We start from the raw sequence: 16,187 nt of genomic DNA, 5'->3' as shown, positions 1-16,187 counted from the left end.
AACTCTACGATTGATGCAAAAGAGCAGAAGTGTGCTCATAACCGAGAGCGCGGTAATTCAAATTGTTTTACACCCTACAGGGGTACTCTATTATCCACACGACTTGAGGACCATACAGCTTGAGTGACCATACAAGTCTACACATGGGATACTCATGTCAACCTTTTCCAAATAAGCACCAATCGTTTGAACATGCGTCTCGGCATGCGGGGGTCATCTAGAACTACTCGCAGAGCAAACTAGGTACACCGACAACACCCAAGATTAGATGCCAAAAGATCACAACTACATAACGTATTCGGCCCATCCGTCCCATATACGGATATGTGTCAAAGCCAATTGCAACAACGGACGATGCTTAATTGATTCAAGCAGGCCTATAGCATATAAGACTACTTTCTCGAGCCATCCCTATTGCCTGCCCAAATCTCGGCTCATCCTCACTAACGTACAACATCCTCCATCATTATTATCTTTGTGATATAAAGTAAGCATTAAGCTCGTAAATGATGGCTGAATCACCGCTCAACACATTCTTTTTAAGTTAGACCATTATGTGATATAAACAATCCAAATTACAAAGGATCAAGCAATAAACAATGTCAAGGAAGAATAATACAACAAGATGCCACCGTCTTGTTGCGGCGCTACCATAAGGATGGGCACTGCCATGGGGAGAGTCGGCCGCTTCGGGAGCAGGAGGCTGTCACTGCCATGTGGATACCGAGAAGAAGGTGTCGTACCATCTCGCATGAAGAAGATCCGCCGCCGCCGTCATAGTTACCGATGATGCCGCAGTGTGTGCCCTCTGTTCTTGCTTTGGTCATTGTTCATCCTACGTACGTGTGCTTCTTATGTGTCGGTGTCCTATCTGTTCTTCTAGTCCTCCAATGAGTCCGGCCAATTAGCGTCATGGATAGCGAAGTGTCAATAACGTGTTGTATAATAATTGAGACACAAGAGAGACAGTGGATCGAGAGAGAAAAATCATTGTTCATTCCATTGATTTAATCACATATAAATACATGTTGAAAAGGTGAGTTCATACCCGTTCTAAAGACATCTTTTGAACAACTGCCCATGGTAGTTTTCGGAGGCGATTAATCATTTCACAACAAGAGCAAAACAACTGGAGATGATTGCATGCGTACTAGAGTTTATGAACATGGTATGCATACCTGCACTGTGGCATGCACAACCGTATCTTGTGAGCATTTGATTTTGTGCTACTCTACATCTGATAGAATGATAAATTTATCACTCGATCTACTGTCATAGACTCAAGAAGTCCATTTATCATATATCTGAAATGCGGCAACCCTCTGACGTACAATAGAGCCAGTGTTTCCTGCGACAACCAGGGGTAGACGGTATTTCAAACACCGACTAGGGTAGAAGGTATTCGAAATACCGACCACCCCTGGTCACTAGAAGGCGTTGGATCGGTCCGGATTGGGCGTGAGTTGAATGTGGAACTGGGCGTGCTTATCAGGCAGGCTCTGGAGCTCGACGGAGCGCATAGCGGGGCCGGAGGGCCAGGTCGGGAGGACCGGCGTAGAGCTCGCCAATTGAGGGCTCGGGAGTTGGGACTCCTCGTCACTGCTTCCTTGTTCTGGTCTGGGCAAAGCGAACGTGGGCAGGCGTGGGGAGACGGCCGGCTTCGGCCGATGCCCAGGGTCGTCAGCATCATACCAACCTAATAAAATCATGCATTTTGAGCTTCCATTCCTTCTCAACATTGTGCGCTGTACTTTATACTCTGTCTCAGCTGATGTGCATTCCAAACCGTCTGCGAAATAATCCTCCGAAAACACAAGCAGGGAGGTGCAGAATGGGATCTACCTCTCATGAGACCATGCCTACCCATCTAAAGTTCCCATGGCAAGAAGACGACTTCTGCTCAGTTGGTTACCAGGAACCCGTACCCTGTGGCGCGAATCGGCTCGGGTCAAATGATCCGGTAAATGAGTAGTTTCCCGCCAATTCTATCAGAAGCAGAGGCACCAGCTGCACGGGCAGGAGCAGCGGCAGCAGCCGCAGCGCCACCACTGCCATCGACAGCAGCAGCAGCAGCACGAGCGGCAGGAGTAGGCGAACCAGCAGCAGCCGCAGCACTGTCCGCAGCAGAACCACCCCGTCCTCCTCCTCCGTTCCTCCTCCGTTGTCATCTCCTCGAACGCCGACACAGGGGGAGCGAGCGGCGGCAGCGGCTGCTCGTACTCCTTCTGCAGCGGCTGGTACAGCGCGCCGGCGACGCCGTCCCTCTTCTTCGGCGACGTCTCTGCCAGTCTGCATATGAAGGCTTGCGATTTAGTACTGACAAGATCAAGAACGGCCACGGCGCATGGACAGGAAAGAGGAAATCATGGTGCAGCGTCACGTACATTGGGAAGGCGAAGGAGAAGTTGCTAGAGCTGCCTCCAGAGCCGCTCTCGTGGCGCCGGAACACGGCGGCTTTCTTCGCCCCAGCGCTCCCGCCGCTGGCTTCCGACCTCGCGCTGCCCGGCATCGTGAACTCCTTGGCGCCGGCGCCGTCCAACGCGTCCCCCGGTTCCGACCCTTCCGCGACGGTCGGCAGCTTCGAGTCTGCCTCCGTACCGCCGGCAGAGGCCACGGCCTCGTCGTAGAAGTAGTCGAAGTGCGACCTGCTGCCGCCGTAGAACCCGCCGAGGTCGGCGGGGTTGCTGGCGCCCTGGATGCTGAACAGCGACTCGTTGGACGCCACGCTCCACTCGGCTTGGGACAATGACGTCCTGGGCTGGAAGACGGACGCCGGGATCCTCTCCGGATCGAACCCGTTGCCCCCGGCCCCCGCGGCGGCGCCCTCAAGCTTCGGCGTCGTCTGGACCTCCGGCGCCTTCGTCAGCCCGGTGAGCGCCGCGCCGCCGTCCGACAAGAACGGGTCGTCGACGGTCTGAGGCTGTTGCTCCGGCCACTTTGCCCAGTCGTCCGGTTTGACCTCGGCGCTCTGCACGGGAGCGGCTTGTTCGTCCTCCGGCGCTGGCGCCAACGGGCTGCTGAGCTCGGCCACGTCGATATGGAACAGGCTCTCAGCCGACGACGAGGACGAGGAGTACGACGAAGATGACGTCGACTGCTTGCCGGGCTCAAGGGCAGCGACCTCCTCCATTGGCTCGTCGGACGCCGGCATCACTCCAGGAGGCATGGTTACCTCGGCACTGCCTGATGACGGCGTGTCCGGAGAGGACGGCGACGTCGGCGAGCCGGGCTGGGGCTCCATGACCACGTCCTGTAGCCATGACACGATGATTAGCGGCCCGAATCAATTTCTTGTTCTTAACAGTTGACGAACCAAGAAATCGATTATTAACAATCAAATCCTTGGCTCACCTGAAGAACAGGAGGAGCCCCAACTCGAGGAGGATGGAGTTGCGACGGGAGAGAAGGACCGGAGCTGGACGCAGCCGGTGCAGCTAAGGGCCGCACCGCCGTTTTTGCCGGTACGTGCGTGCGATGCGTGGCCTAGCTATTTTTGGTTGACTCGTGTCACGGCAAATTATTACGCGCTACGAGCACGGGGAAACCACTCAATCCACGGCGCAAAACCGTGAGCACAGGCAACTGGAGGATCTCGCACGGTACGAAATTCTACAGGATACTTTATAGAAAGATTTTTAATGAGATCTGATCTATGTCATCTTTTTTTTCATCTAACGGTTAGTGTATGCATGTGACAGAAGGATGAAGGTACATATCGTATTAAGAGAAAAAGACTTTTGAAAGATCCGATCATATAAAATTTCCTTCCCATCTGATATAAGCCAGCTCGCTACTGGCTGGTGATGAAACGACACGTGTTGAATCGCGGCTGCCATCCACGATCTGATCTGGGCCGTAAACGCACATGGCTTTTCAGGCTGTTCAAGCCACCCCCATCTCATCCTTCCTTCTGAATTATTTTTATTTTTATATTTTATTTTTAATATTTGCAAAAGTAAATGCTCATTTTAAAATATTGCACATTTAGCCTATCGTCGGCTATTGGTTGGGCAACAGCAAGGTGTCATCCGTTGACACATTAAAAAAAATAAAGATGTTACCCTTCCAACGGACGACAATTTAAAAAATAAAAAGCACATCATTTCATTGCTTTTAAAATTCAAAATACTATTAAAATAGTCATAAAAAATTCTAAAAAAAGTATATTGTGGAGGATGATATAATCTATCTCTTAAAAAAATTTCAACTCAAACCAATACTTTTACAGCGAGAAACAAAAAAGATAAATTTTATTATACATAGTTAGTCAGACTGTGTACAATGTAGGACCGAGAACGATGATTAGAGTGGGATGAATAGGCGCATTAATAATTTCTTTCGAAAAAGATGACTTTCTCCTATTTTATCAGCCAACATACCTCAAAAATGGATCACAACAAAGTGCAACACTCGACACAAAAATTACAATGGAAACAGAAAAAATTGAAAGTTTCGAGTTGAACAAAACAGTGATTCAAAAAATCAAAATCCATACTTAAAAATCCAATCAATGGTGGGTCTCATGATGGGAATAAAACAATAGGTTCCGTAACATAACAATTCATGAGTTATCCCCGCACAAGACTTGGATCTTGAGAAGGAACACCTAAATATCAAAAGATGAACACTGAGTGAATAAAGTACCCAAGTTGATAGATAAGATGGAAAAGAATTCAATACCTAATTGTGTATGTTTATATGCGAATTTTATGCTTCTAGCAACGAGAAAAACCACTCTAACATGGTGAGAAATTTTAGCTTAAGCACGAAAACAAAAATCGCAACCGAAGAACAGAAAACTTGCAAACTCGCAAGAGAACCAATAGAGAAAAACTAGAAGGATGTGAATTCAAGCACAAGAGGAAACATAATTTTCATTGCTTGCAAAGTCATCTCTATTTTTGAAGGATTACAAATATTTTTCTTACAAAACCCTTACCTACTATATAGACTAAGTATTACTCTTCCTCTCATATAAAACTATAGCACTAAACTCTCATATGAATGGCTCAAGAAACTCAAGTGGCTGGTTCAAGGAGCTCAACTGGTCCTCCCCCTCTATTTATAGCCTAGGTTTCTTAATCTTAAAATTTTCTAGCTTGTTCTCAAAATACCCCTCTCTTGTTGTACACTTATACGTACCACCGAGGATATTTTGGTCTATTTTCTCCTCTATCCATTGAACGACTATGGCACCTTCATGACTCAGCTTCGTCTCGATGCAAACTTCACGATGATGCCAGGTGCACTTCCATCCTTCCCACGGTTTTGAGGCTAAACCACGAAACCCCTTGCACACATCTCAAAGCGTGACTCACTGCCACTTGCTTGATCTCAAGCAAGCCTTCGATGTCTACACGTGTACTCCATCTTGAGATCTTAACCACTAGCAAGTCTCTCCTGATCGCTTGGGCTATTTTGTCTCTTGCACTAACACCTATTTCGCTTGACTTTGTTAACACGTCGTCTCCATCCATCTTTCATACTTTGCTTGACTACCATATGTACAACTAGGGTTACCCTTGACTTCGCCTAAACTCCTTGATCATCTATTACCAAGCATCCCACTTAGTCTCGATCATTCTGTCATCGACCGCCAAGTTTCATTCATCGTCTACACAACATAAGACAAGCAAACATGCATCTCTAACAACATATAATCCACCTACAGTTAGTCCATATCAATTCCTCAGTTCAAAGCACATCTTAGAAAATCGTGAATGCGGATGATCCGACGCACACTCCTCTTGAGTGCCAGAGCATCCGGCGTGTGGAATTCAGTAGACCCCTCTCTTCAGAATTCTCTTCTGCAAGAAATAGTCTGGCGATCCTCTAGTGTACATGTCGAACTATCTGACGTGTAGAACAACCCTGAATACTTCCTAAATCTTCTCTAGAAAAATTAGTCTGGCTCTCATATTGCTTCATCGCCGAACTATCCGGTTGCATATAAGTCCACCAGAGCCAATTTGCAACATCTCTGCAAGAAAAGCTCTAGCGTTCATTGATGCCCAACGCCGAACCATCCAGATTGTACTTCTAGTTTTGCCTTCAGCTTAAAATATTTCAGCGTATACTTTGTCTGAACGCTGAACCATCCGACGTGTACAATTTTCCAAGATTCAGAGACAAATATGCTAACTCGATTTTCTCTACAATTTTAGTTAGTCATAATCATAATTATAGTACATCTACATGCATTTGTAATCCAAAAATCATCAGATCAAATTAACACACTTGTCAAGCACTCATTACATATAAATCAAGGCACATTTCAACTTGGTTTCTCAATCTCCCCTTTAATGAGTGCATTGACAACCCTCAAAGCACAAAGTTTTTGGTTTGAAGAAATAAAAACAAGATAGGCTCATCCAAGTAACCAAAACTCAAGAAAGAGTAAAATATGTCACTTGGCATAAGAAAGGTTGCATAAGGCCGAAGAGAGGCAAAACCAAGCCAAAACCTCAAAAGAGTAATAAAAGCTCAAAAACTTAAAATTAAATGCTATAGACAGTAGAATGTGAAGCTCACAAGCGCACAAAGACTCAAAAGGATACAATGTCACATGACATAAAGCTATACAAGCTAAGCTGAAGAATTATTAGTGCATTTAAGTTCACATAGCTGAATCCTGTTAAAAGTGATCACCACATAAGCATCCACTTGTAACGAGGCAATACAAGCATTAAAAACTAGCTAACTTCAATCTTAAAATAGACAAACAAGCATTCATGATAATAGGCTGTGCAAACACTCACATATAAAATCAAGATTTAGTTAGATCAAGTGATTAAAAGATGTAACATTAAGGCATATTTCTTTGTTTTTCTTTGTATCCTCAAGTTGCCTCTTATTGAAGCAAAAGTATCGCGACTGGGTACGACAAATACCGTATTGGATTATATTTTAGAACAAGAAACTTGATTTTTACTATTATTCAAATTTACACAAATTATCAAGTTTTCACATGATCAAGTCAAGTAGTGCATTTACGACACAAGAACACATGTCCCCTCAAGGTTCTATTATGACCTTAACATGTGATAAAGACAAAAAATATAGTGCAATATTCTTCAATCCACTATCTTAACCAAGAAATTTAGAATAAGATATTCATTAAACTAGCCTTACATAACCATTGACTAAGCCAAAGCAATTACTAATATGGTGATTAAGAATATAGCATTTCACAGTATACATGATTCATAAAATTGCCAAATATCATCTTTAGAAAAGCTAGCTTGCTTTAAATGTATCATGTCAAAGCATCAAGATAAGCCTAAGATTAAAAACTTGCTCCATACAGCTACTCAATTTAGTCCAAATTCATGTCTAGTAACAGAAATGCTAAAGACATACAAGTCAAAGCTCAACTATTATGATTATCTTACAATATGATATACAATGCAAATACAAAAAAATAAGATAGAATATGTACAATAGTAACCTGCCTCACACAATGCCATAGGAAAAACACATCAAGGATGCCAAGGAAACTGAGAAAATACATCAACATCTAACTCGAGAAGAACATACCATATCATCCCCAAAAGTGATGTACTCATACCGCTTCGTTGGGGTGAGGTTGGAGAACCAATTTGAATTTCCAGTCATGTGATGCAAACATCCAGAATCCATGAGCCACATGTTCTCCATGCCTTCGTCTTTCACCTACATATGAGAAGGACAATAAGTGGATGACTCTGTACTAGGTTTAGTCAAAAACCACTTAGAAAATCTAATACTGGGTCATTCATCCTGAAGCGGTAAAAGTAGAATTATGAAAATCATTTCTCACATGAGAAAAGCAATCACCAAGACGGAAGAATCGTAGTCCACTAAAGCGCTATGACACAAAACCCTTGTCGCTCGGATCAAAACCATATGAACCATGGTATGATCCACGCCGGACAACACCTTTAGAGGAGAACTGAAGAGCGTCAGAAACTCGTGAGCAAGAGCAAGAAAAAGACTCATGTACACCAAAAGAGGGGCGATACATGTCCTGAGTGCTCCACTCTCACTCACACCGCTCATCCCTCTTACAACGATAGTAAAACCCAACTAAGTAACCCTCTCTCTGGCAGTAGCTATAGTAGTAGCATCTCTCAGGTACGCAACTGTCGGTTACTCGAGCCTCTCTCACAGGAGCTTTCATCATAGGCTGTAGAGCTCTCTTGGATTGTGGAGTATGTTTCTTCTTTGTGGGTTGAGGTGTGAGTTTCTTCTTTTCTGGCATGGGTTGTGCAGTGTTGATCTTGACTTTCTCAGACTCTAGGGTAGTGGGTGCGATGAAAACAATCTTACTAGAACTAGTGTAAGCAACTCTCTCAAAACCCAAACTCAAAGCTAACCCAGCCTTATCGTTACACATCTTGATCTTGGTCAAGATCAAATTTATTTTGCCCTTGCCCTCTAAGTATATCTCCACTAGGGAAAGGAGATACTCATTCTTGGCTAAAAGCTTCTCAATTTGCCCTCTAAACCAGCTGAGTTTGTCCTGAAAGATAGTGTAGGTGGAACGATTCGACTGCACATGTTTCGAACTTCTAGCACTCTCCAATATAGATTCCAACTCCTTAATGCGCACTGCTTTTAGTTCAACATTCTTTGTGAGTAAGGGGCAATTATTACAGGCACCTAAGAGAGCGGATCTTGACTTCTCGTCAAGGAGTTTTTTCTCAGCAGTCTCAAGCCAACTAGCAACTTGAGCATGCAGAGTCGGAAACTCAGCAAGTTTAGCCATGACCTCCAAAAGACTCTCACACTCCTCATCACCAGGGCTAGACCTAATCAATGCAAGCTCAGTTGACACAGACTCATACTTAGGTATAAGCTCTTTCAACTCATGCACAACTTTCTTAAGTAATATATCCTGACTAACAAAAGCATCATTCAAGGTATCAATCTGAGTAGAAAGCTGAACATAGGAAGGAAATACCTCAGATGGATTAAGCTCGGCACTATCATTATTGTTGTTGTCATTGTCCTCCATGAAGCAAAGCTCGCTGTGAGACTTGAGAGTGTCGGTGACGAAGCATAGGCCATCCAGATCCTTGACCACCTTCCTCTTTTCCTTGCAAGCCTTGTCTTCATCTTCTGAGCTCTCGATTTCGCTTGAGGATGTGTCAACATCACTGAGCGCTGCCATAAATGCTCGAGAAGTTGTCTTGGTTGTCTTCTTATCCATTTTGTCATGGTTCTTGAAGAAAGGTTTTTTATTCTTCTTTTGCTTATCGTGGTCGTGGTTACAGTCTTCCCCTCTTCTTGAGCTTAGGGCAGTATACCTTGAAATGGGTGGTGCCACCACACCCAAAATAAGCACGAGAAGCACCTCTCCCCCGGACTCATCGATTGTTGTAGAAGCGGGTGAACTTTTTCACAATCAGTGCAATATCCTCATCATCAAGCACATCCATCTTCTACCAAGGAAGACAAAGCAAATCTACTCGGTGAAGTGTTACCACAAGAAAAGCTGGCTTTAGCCTGATTACCACCACTAGGTCCAAAAACCAATATCATGTTCTGAGATAGGGGGTTTCCGAGACCTATCTGAGCCATCTTGGATATCTTGGTGGACTTGAGCTTACTAAAGAGCTCGTCACAAGTTAATGTGTCATAACTGGATGACTCTTCAATACTCAAGATCTTAACTTCCCATATGCCACGGTCAAGAGCATAGAGAAGTTTGATCACCCTCTCATGATCAGTGTAAGGTAAAATCCTAATGGATCTAAGATTGCTAATAATCTCATCAAATCCAGTAAACACAAAATCCAAAGGCTCTCCAGGGTTCTGCACGAACATCTGATATTCCTAATTGTACGTACTCTAACACCTAGAATTGATTTGGTTAGTGCTCTTATGAAAGACACTAAGAATGTACCAGATCTCTCAGGCAGTACGAAGGTGCTGAACTTTGTCAAACTCATTACGACTCAAGCTGGTAAATAATATATTTCTAGCCTTGTTGTTGGTTTCATATTGTTCAATCTGGGCATGAGAAGTGCGAGCGATAGGAATCTCATAGTTGGGGTCTACAACCTCCCATATAGCACTTTTAGTGCGAAAAATCACGGATATCAAACAGTGAAATTTTTCCTCTTCTCTCCGTTATCGGCTACGGATCACAAAGCCAGTTAAGGTCAACATGTGATTAAACCAGCTATGATACCAATTGTAGGACCGAGAACGGCGACTAGAGGGGAGTGAATAGGAGACTCAACAATTTGTTTTGAAAAAAGATGACCTTCTCCTATTCTGTCACCCAACACACCTAAAAAATGGATCACAACAAAGTGCAATGCTCGACACAAAAATCACAGCAGAAACAGAAAAAACCTGGAAGTTTTGACCTATCGAAAGTTTTGGGTTGAATCAGAAGTTCCGAGTTGAACAGAATAATGATTCAAAAAATCTCCAAACTTGAAAATCCAATCAATTGTGAGTCTCATGATTGGAATAGAACACTAGTTTTATAGCATACCAATTTATGACTCATCCCCACACAAGGCTTGGATCTTAAGAAGGAACACGCAAATATCAAAAGATGAACACTAGGTGAAGAAAATCTCCGAGTTGATAGATAAGAGTAAGTGAATTCAATACCTAATTGTGTATGTTTATACACAAATTTTATACCTCTATCAATGAGAAAAACCACTTTGTTTCGCGGATTCGAAACATGTCGTTCGAATTGTGTGTTTGAAACTGTGCATGTAATATTTGTGGGCATGCCAGTATACAGAGTACACGAAAGACAGGAGAATGTAGTAAATCGGAAACTTGTAAACTTTATTCATTCATGTCAAAATTATAAAGTACAGTTTCGATTATACATTTTTACTCCACAACGCACACTCTATCTGACTATCTCATATTCTTTGGCGACTGCTTCATCTTGGTTCCCGGGGCTTCGTGAAGCTCTCCGGTTAATTACGCTCGTCCTCAGGCTACCTCCGATTGAGCTGCATTGGCGGTCGTCGTATTGAGATCGTCTCCGAGTCTGCAAGGCTGTAGTCACACACAATAAAGACCAAGCAAAGTAAGCATTAGAAATCAAAAGCGGTAGAGAACGGGAATAATCTAGCGTGAGCTTTTGGACTATTTATGTATCCCGGGTCATCATCGGCCACGTAGGCCTCAGAATTGTGTATGTTCTACGAAGAGGTGAGCTAGGAGCATGGCACGATGTGTAGCTTCTACCGGAAGAGACCGCATGGCCACAACCAGGAGCTCCGACGTCATACTTGACTCACTAACTCACTCTTCGGGCCTCGGATTTGTCCTCATTGGCCGTCTTCGAAGGCAACAGGTAACGAGCCACACAGGCAAAAGCCGCAAAGGCGAGGGTGATCATTGTGGTGGGCCATGAAGGCTCTTGCCGCAATGGCACTTTTATTTTTTGCGATCAGCATGATCGAACAACCACACAGGTATTATGCCACAAAGGCGAGGGAGATCACAAAGGCATCATGGCAGCCAAACCACAAAGGCACCAGGCTTGCATCAGAAAGCCTCGCAGATCATAAGTGGTAATAACAGTCACAATAGGAGGTCACCATCATTTTTTCCATCTGCTAACAACAGTGAAACCATCAATAGGGACATACAATCGGCCAGCAGGGGGGGCACCACCAGAGAGCCCTCCATCCATCTTAACTCATTTCCCATCGGATAATCCATCGGCTACATGTTAGAGGACAGTAGTATGTGCGACATCTAGCAATAAGTGAGCTTACCATCATCTAGCTTTCATTTTCTGTAACCAACTATCCTTCATGAATAACACAACAGCAAGAGATATGACAGCACCAGGCAATACTCAGGATGACCACATGAGGATAGATCATTAGCCATCAGTAGAGAAAAATAGCGATGCATTGCTATGCTTACCCGGCAACAAGTAACAGGATTAAAATCAGCATGAGGGCTTGCCCGACGCAAGATCAGACCAAGCCAGAGAAGCATTGGGAAAACACTGGCCATAGAGAATAACCTCAGATGGCATATGCGTGCAGAGGCCAAGTTATGGCGGCCAGGAACAGAGAAGCACAATAGCACTACAGAGACAGAGGCAGCGATCACGCGCACGCGCACAAACACATCTACAAGACGGCAAGGCTATTGCGACTCGCGGCCAGAGCCCGATCTTCACTAGCACATGGCCGGAGTACAAGACTTAAACGGTGCACGGCTGGAACCTGGAACTTCTTACGGCATGCAGCCTGAGCTCAAGCGTCCACAACATGAAGGCCAATTACAGAGACAGCATAAGCGATAGCACCACGGTTCGATGGCCGGGGACAAGCGTAAGCTAGACAGCAGCGCGGTGCGATGGCCGGCACTGGCACGAACCCTCATGGCCTGATGGTCGGACTATCACAGAGTAGAGGGGGGGGGGGAGCACAACGGCACGGCCGGAGCACCGGCTACGATGGCACGGCCGTGCATGAGCACAAAGAGGGGAAGTAGGAACAATCATGCTGGGGCTCACCTTGCAGTATGACTATGGTGGGGAAGCTTTGGCCAGAGCTCGTCATCGGGGTGACGGAGTGGTGGTTGGCGACCGAGACACCGGTGTGGTCCAGAGGCGGCGACTCAAAGGTGATGGCGCGGGCGGCGGTGAGTCACGATCGTGGCAAGGCTTCACCGAGGCCTCCCCCCCCCCCCCAAATTCAATCCCTTTCTCTCGAGCACCCCCTCCCTGCTTTTATAGAGGCGGCACGGGGCTCCCAAGAGAGGAGATAAACAAGAGCTCGATTGGGATTAGGGAGAGAGTCCCAGTAGAATCCGGTTGGGGATGAGGACGAATCGGTTAGGGGAAACGAATCCGGCGACGGTGGTCCACTACTCAGAGAGGGAGAGAGGAAAGAGGGGCGCTCGCTACACGCGGGAGAGGTGGCGGCGCGCTCGGGCGTTCCGACCCAGGGAGCAAAGAGCGGAGGGGGAGGAGAGAGCGAGGGGAGGAGAGAGCGGCTCGGGCGCGGGCATAGGCGGCCTAAGCCGGCTTGGGCGTGGGCATAGGCAGCCTGAGCCGGCTTGGTGCAGTGCGGGAGAAGGAGGCGGCACACTCGGGAAGAAGCACGGGAGCGCCTGAGTGGATAAGACGGGGAGAGCAGGAGGCATCCGGGCCGGTGAGGGAAGAAAAGAAGTGGGCAGCTCAGGTCGGCTTGGGCTGAAAAAGAAAAGAGAAATGAGAGGGGGAAGGGCCGGGCCGGCCAAAAAAAGGAGAGGGGACCGGGCCAGCCAAAAAAATTAGGCCCATCGGGCTTCTCTCTCTCTCTTTTAAGTATACGCACATGGGTCGCGTATGTAGATACGACAAAACTACGTCGTACACACTCTAACAAGGTGAGAAATTTTAGCTTAAGCATGAAAACAAAACTCGCAACCAAAGGATAAAAACTTGCAAACTCGCAAGGGAACAAATAGAGGAAAACTAGAAGGAGGTGAATTCAAGTACAAGATAAAACATAAATTTCATTGCTTGCCGATATCAGCCCTATTTTAGATGGATTATAAAAAATTTTCCTTACAAAATTAAAACCTAAAACATAGGCTAAGAACTCCACTCCTCTCCTCTAAAACCCTAGCACTAAAATATTGTATGAATGGCTCAAGAGGCTCAAGTGGTTGGTTCAAAGAGCACAACTAGTCTTCCGCTTTATAGCCTAGGTCCTTGATCCCTAAGTTTCCTATCTTAATACCAAAATACCTCTCTTTTATACTACACTCTTACCTACCACCTAGGGTATTCTGGTTAATTTTCTCCTCCATCCATCGAATGACTATGACGTCTTCATGACTTAGCTTCGCCTCAACGTAAGCTTTGCGATGATACCACACGCACTTCCATCCTTCCCACGGTTTTGAGGCCAAACCGTGAAACCCCTTGCACGCATTTCAAAGCATGACTCACTGTCGCTTGCTTAACCTCAAGCAAGCGTACCAATGTCGATACGTGTACTCTATCTTGCGATCTTAACCACCAGCAAGTCTCTTTCACTCTTGATCCCTCGGGTCGCCTTGTCACTTGCACCAGTATCCCTTTTGCTTGACTTTATCAACACGCCTTCTCTATTTATCTTCCATACTTTGCTTGACCTCCACATATACAGCTAGGATCACCTTTGACTCTATCTGACCTCCTTGATCGTCTAGCACCAAACACTTTGCTTAGTCCCGATCATCCCACCAAGTTGCATCCATCATCTGCACAATATAAGATAAGAAAATATGCATCTCTAATAATATATAACTCCACTTGTAGTTAGTTCAAATCAAATCCTCAGTTCAAAGCACATCTTAGAAAAATCGTGAACGTCGGATGATCCGACACACACTCCTCCTGAGCGTCAGACCATCCAGTGTGTGAAACTCAGCAGACCCCTCCGTCCAAAATTCTCTTATGCAAGAAATAGTCAGGGATCCTCCGGTGTATACACTGGACCATCTGCGTGCAGAACAACACCGAACATTTCTTGAATCTTCTCTGGAAAAATTAGTCTGACACTCATATCGCTTCATCGCCAGACCATCTGGTCGCATATAAATCCACCAGAGCCGATTTCCAACCTCTCTGCCAGAAAAGCTCTGGCGTTCACTGATGCCCAATGTCGGACCATCCGGCGTATACTTCAAGTTTTTCCTTCGACTTAAAATACTCCGGTGTGTATTCTATCTGAACGCCAGACCATTCGACATGTATAATTTTCTTGGACTTAGAGACAAACATGCCAAATCTATTTTCTCTGCAACTTTGGTTAGTCATGATCATAATTGCAGTGTATCTACATGCATTTGCAATCCAAAAATTATCAAACCAAATCAACACACTTACCAATCACTTATCACATATAAATCAAGGCACATTTCAACTTAATTTCTCAACAATAAAATTTGTCTTTTTTATTTCTCATTGTACAAATTATATTTTACATGAATTTTTAGAGCTAGATCACAGTATCCTCTACCACATATATTTTTTCAAAATTTTTCATGACTATTTTGGTTTTGTTTTGAATTTTGAGAGCAATAGAATGCAATATTTTTTATTTTTTAAAGTGGATGACACCTTGCTATCGTTCAATTAACATACGGTAATAGCTAGATGTGCAATATTTTGAAATAAGCATGTACTTTTGTAAATATTGAAAAATATAATTATAAAAATAAAAAGACTCCTTCCTTCTGCAATGCAGGCGAGATGAAATAATTTACATACCGGCTTAGGCTAACTTTTAGAACTGTCTAAGCTCATGACTTCTTCCAGTCACAAATACATATTATTTTAGATAAAAATGATCTTCAATGTATAGTTTTAACAACTATTTTTATTAAAAAATATTTATAAAATCCATTTAATTTGTGAATAAAAACATTTTCAAGATAAATCTATATATAATTTTAAGATTTTCAAATTAAATATTTTAAAAGCTGTTGTTAGTCAAATTTTAAAAGTTTGAATGAATCTTCTTTAAAATAACATGTATTTATGACAGGATGAAATAATTAATATGTGATTTCTCTAAAAAATAGTATTAATAGCCGTTTTGTTTACTGCAAGCGAACCGAACAGTCCAGACTCCAGACATTCTCCTGATATCTCAACTCCAATGCGTTTGATCCGGATGTATTTTGTTAAAAAAAACAGATTGTTCTCTCGTTAACGATGCTTCGAGATTACTTACACAGGAAACAGAATAACAGATGCAAAGAAAACAGAAGGAGATGGATTTCTATGGTCAGGTCTGTATGGACGTACAATTAGCTAGCGCGTGTAATCATGTTAGGTGCAAAGGACACTAGTATGAAACATCGAAGCCACTTCAATTGAGCAAAACATGGACCATGCACACGAGCTATATTTGCTCAAGAACTGCAAACGAATTAAGGACAGATTAACAAGGAAGAAAATTCATTCAGAGGAAGGGAAATCGTAGAACAGTACTGCAACAATCAGCTCGTTGGTTTCAAAAACCATCAGTTCTCTCCTGATTACTAAACCATCAGCCAAAACAAGACGAGTCTTTCACTCGAGGTAAGATGATACTAGCATCGAATGGTCATGCTTTGCAGATCCTCATGCAAACAACACATGCAGATTAACATCTTCAAATCACTCTCACAGTTCCTTCCTGAACACCAAGAACAACTCGCTCTCTGATTCCTAAACCACTTGGCTC

General features: G+C 44.2%; 1 protein-coding gene across 1 annotated transcript; it reads right to left on the bottom strand.

Annotated features, from left to right (window-relative positions):
• Positions 1–1,897: 1,897 nt before the first annotated feature.
• LOC133886810 (uncharacterized) lies at positions 1,898–3,241 on the bottom strand. The gene is made up of 2 exons (XM_062326660.1): positions 2,385–3,241; positions 1,898–2,289 (listed from the first exon to the last, which is right to left on the bottom strand). Exons 1-2 carry the CDS (start codon positions 3,239–3,241, stop codon positions 1,989–1,991), a joined length of 1,158 nt encoding a protein of 385 aa, XP_062182644.1. The 3' UTR covers positions 1,898–1,988.
• Positions 3,242–16,187: the final 12,946 nt, after the last annotated feature.

Source organism: Phragmites australis, chromosome 1, assembly GCF_958298935.1.
Source record: "Phragmites australis chromosome 1, lpPhrAust1.1, whole genome shotgun sequence".
In the NCBI taxonomy this organism is placed as follows: domain Eukaryota; kingdom Viridiplantae; phylum Streptophyta; class Magnoliopsida; order Poales; family Poaceae; genus Phragmites; species Phragmites australis.
The sequence above is the reverse complement of the archived record's forward strand: the minus strand, read 5'-3'. Positions and strand labels throughout refer to the sequence as shown.

Excerpts from the sequence above, each read along its gene's own strand:
- LOC133886810 (XM_062326660.1), bottom strand. The coding sequence starts at position 3,241 with ATGGAGCCCCAGCCCGGCTCGCCGACGTCGCCGTCCTCTCCGGACACG. Across the intron at positions 2,290-2,384 it reads TTCTCCTTCGCCTTCCCAAT|ACTGGCAGAGACGTCGCCGA; the intron begins GTACGTGACGCT and ends CTTCATATGCAG.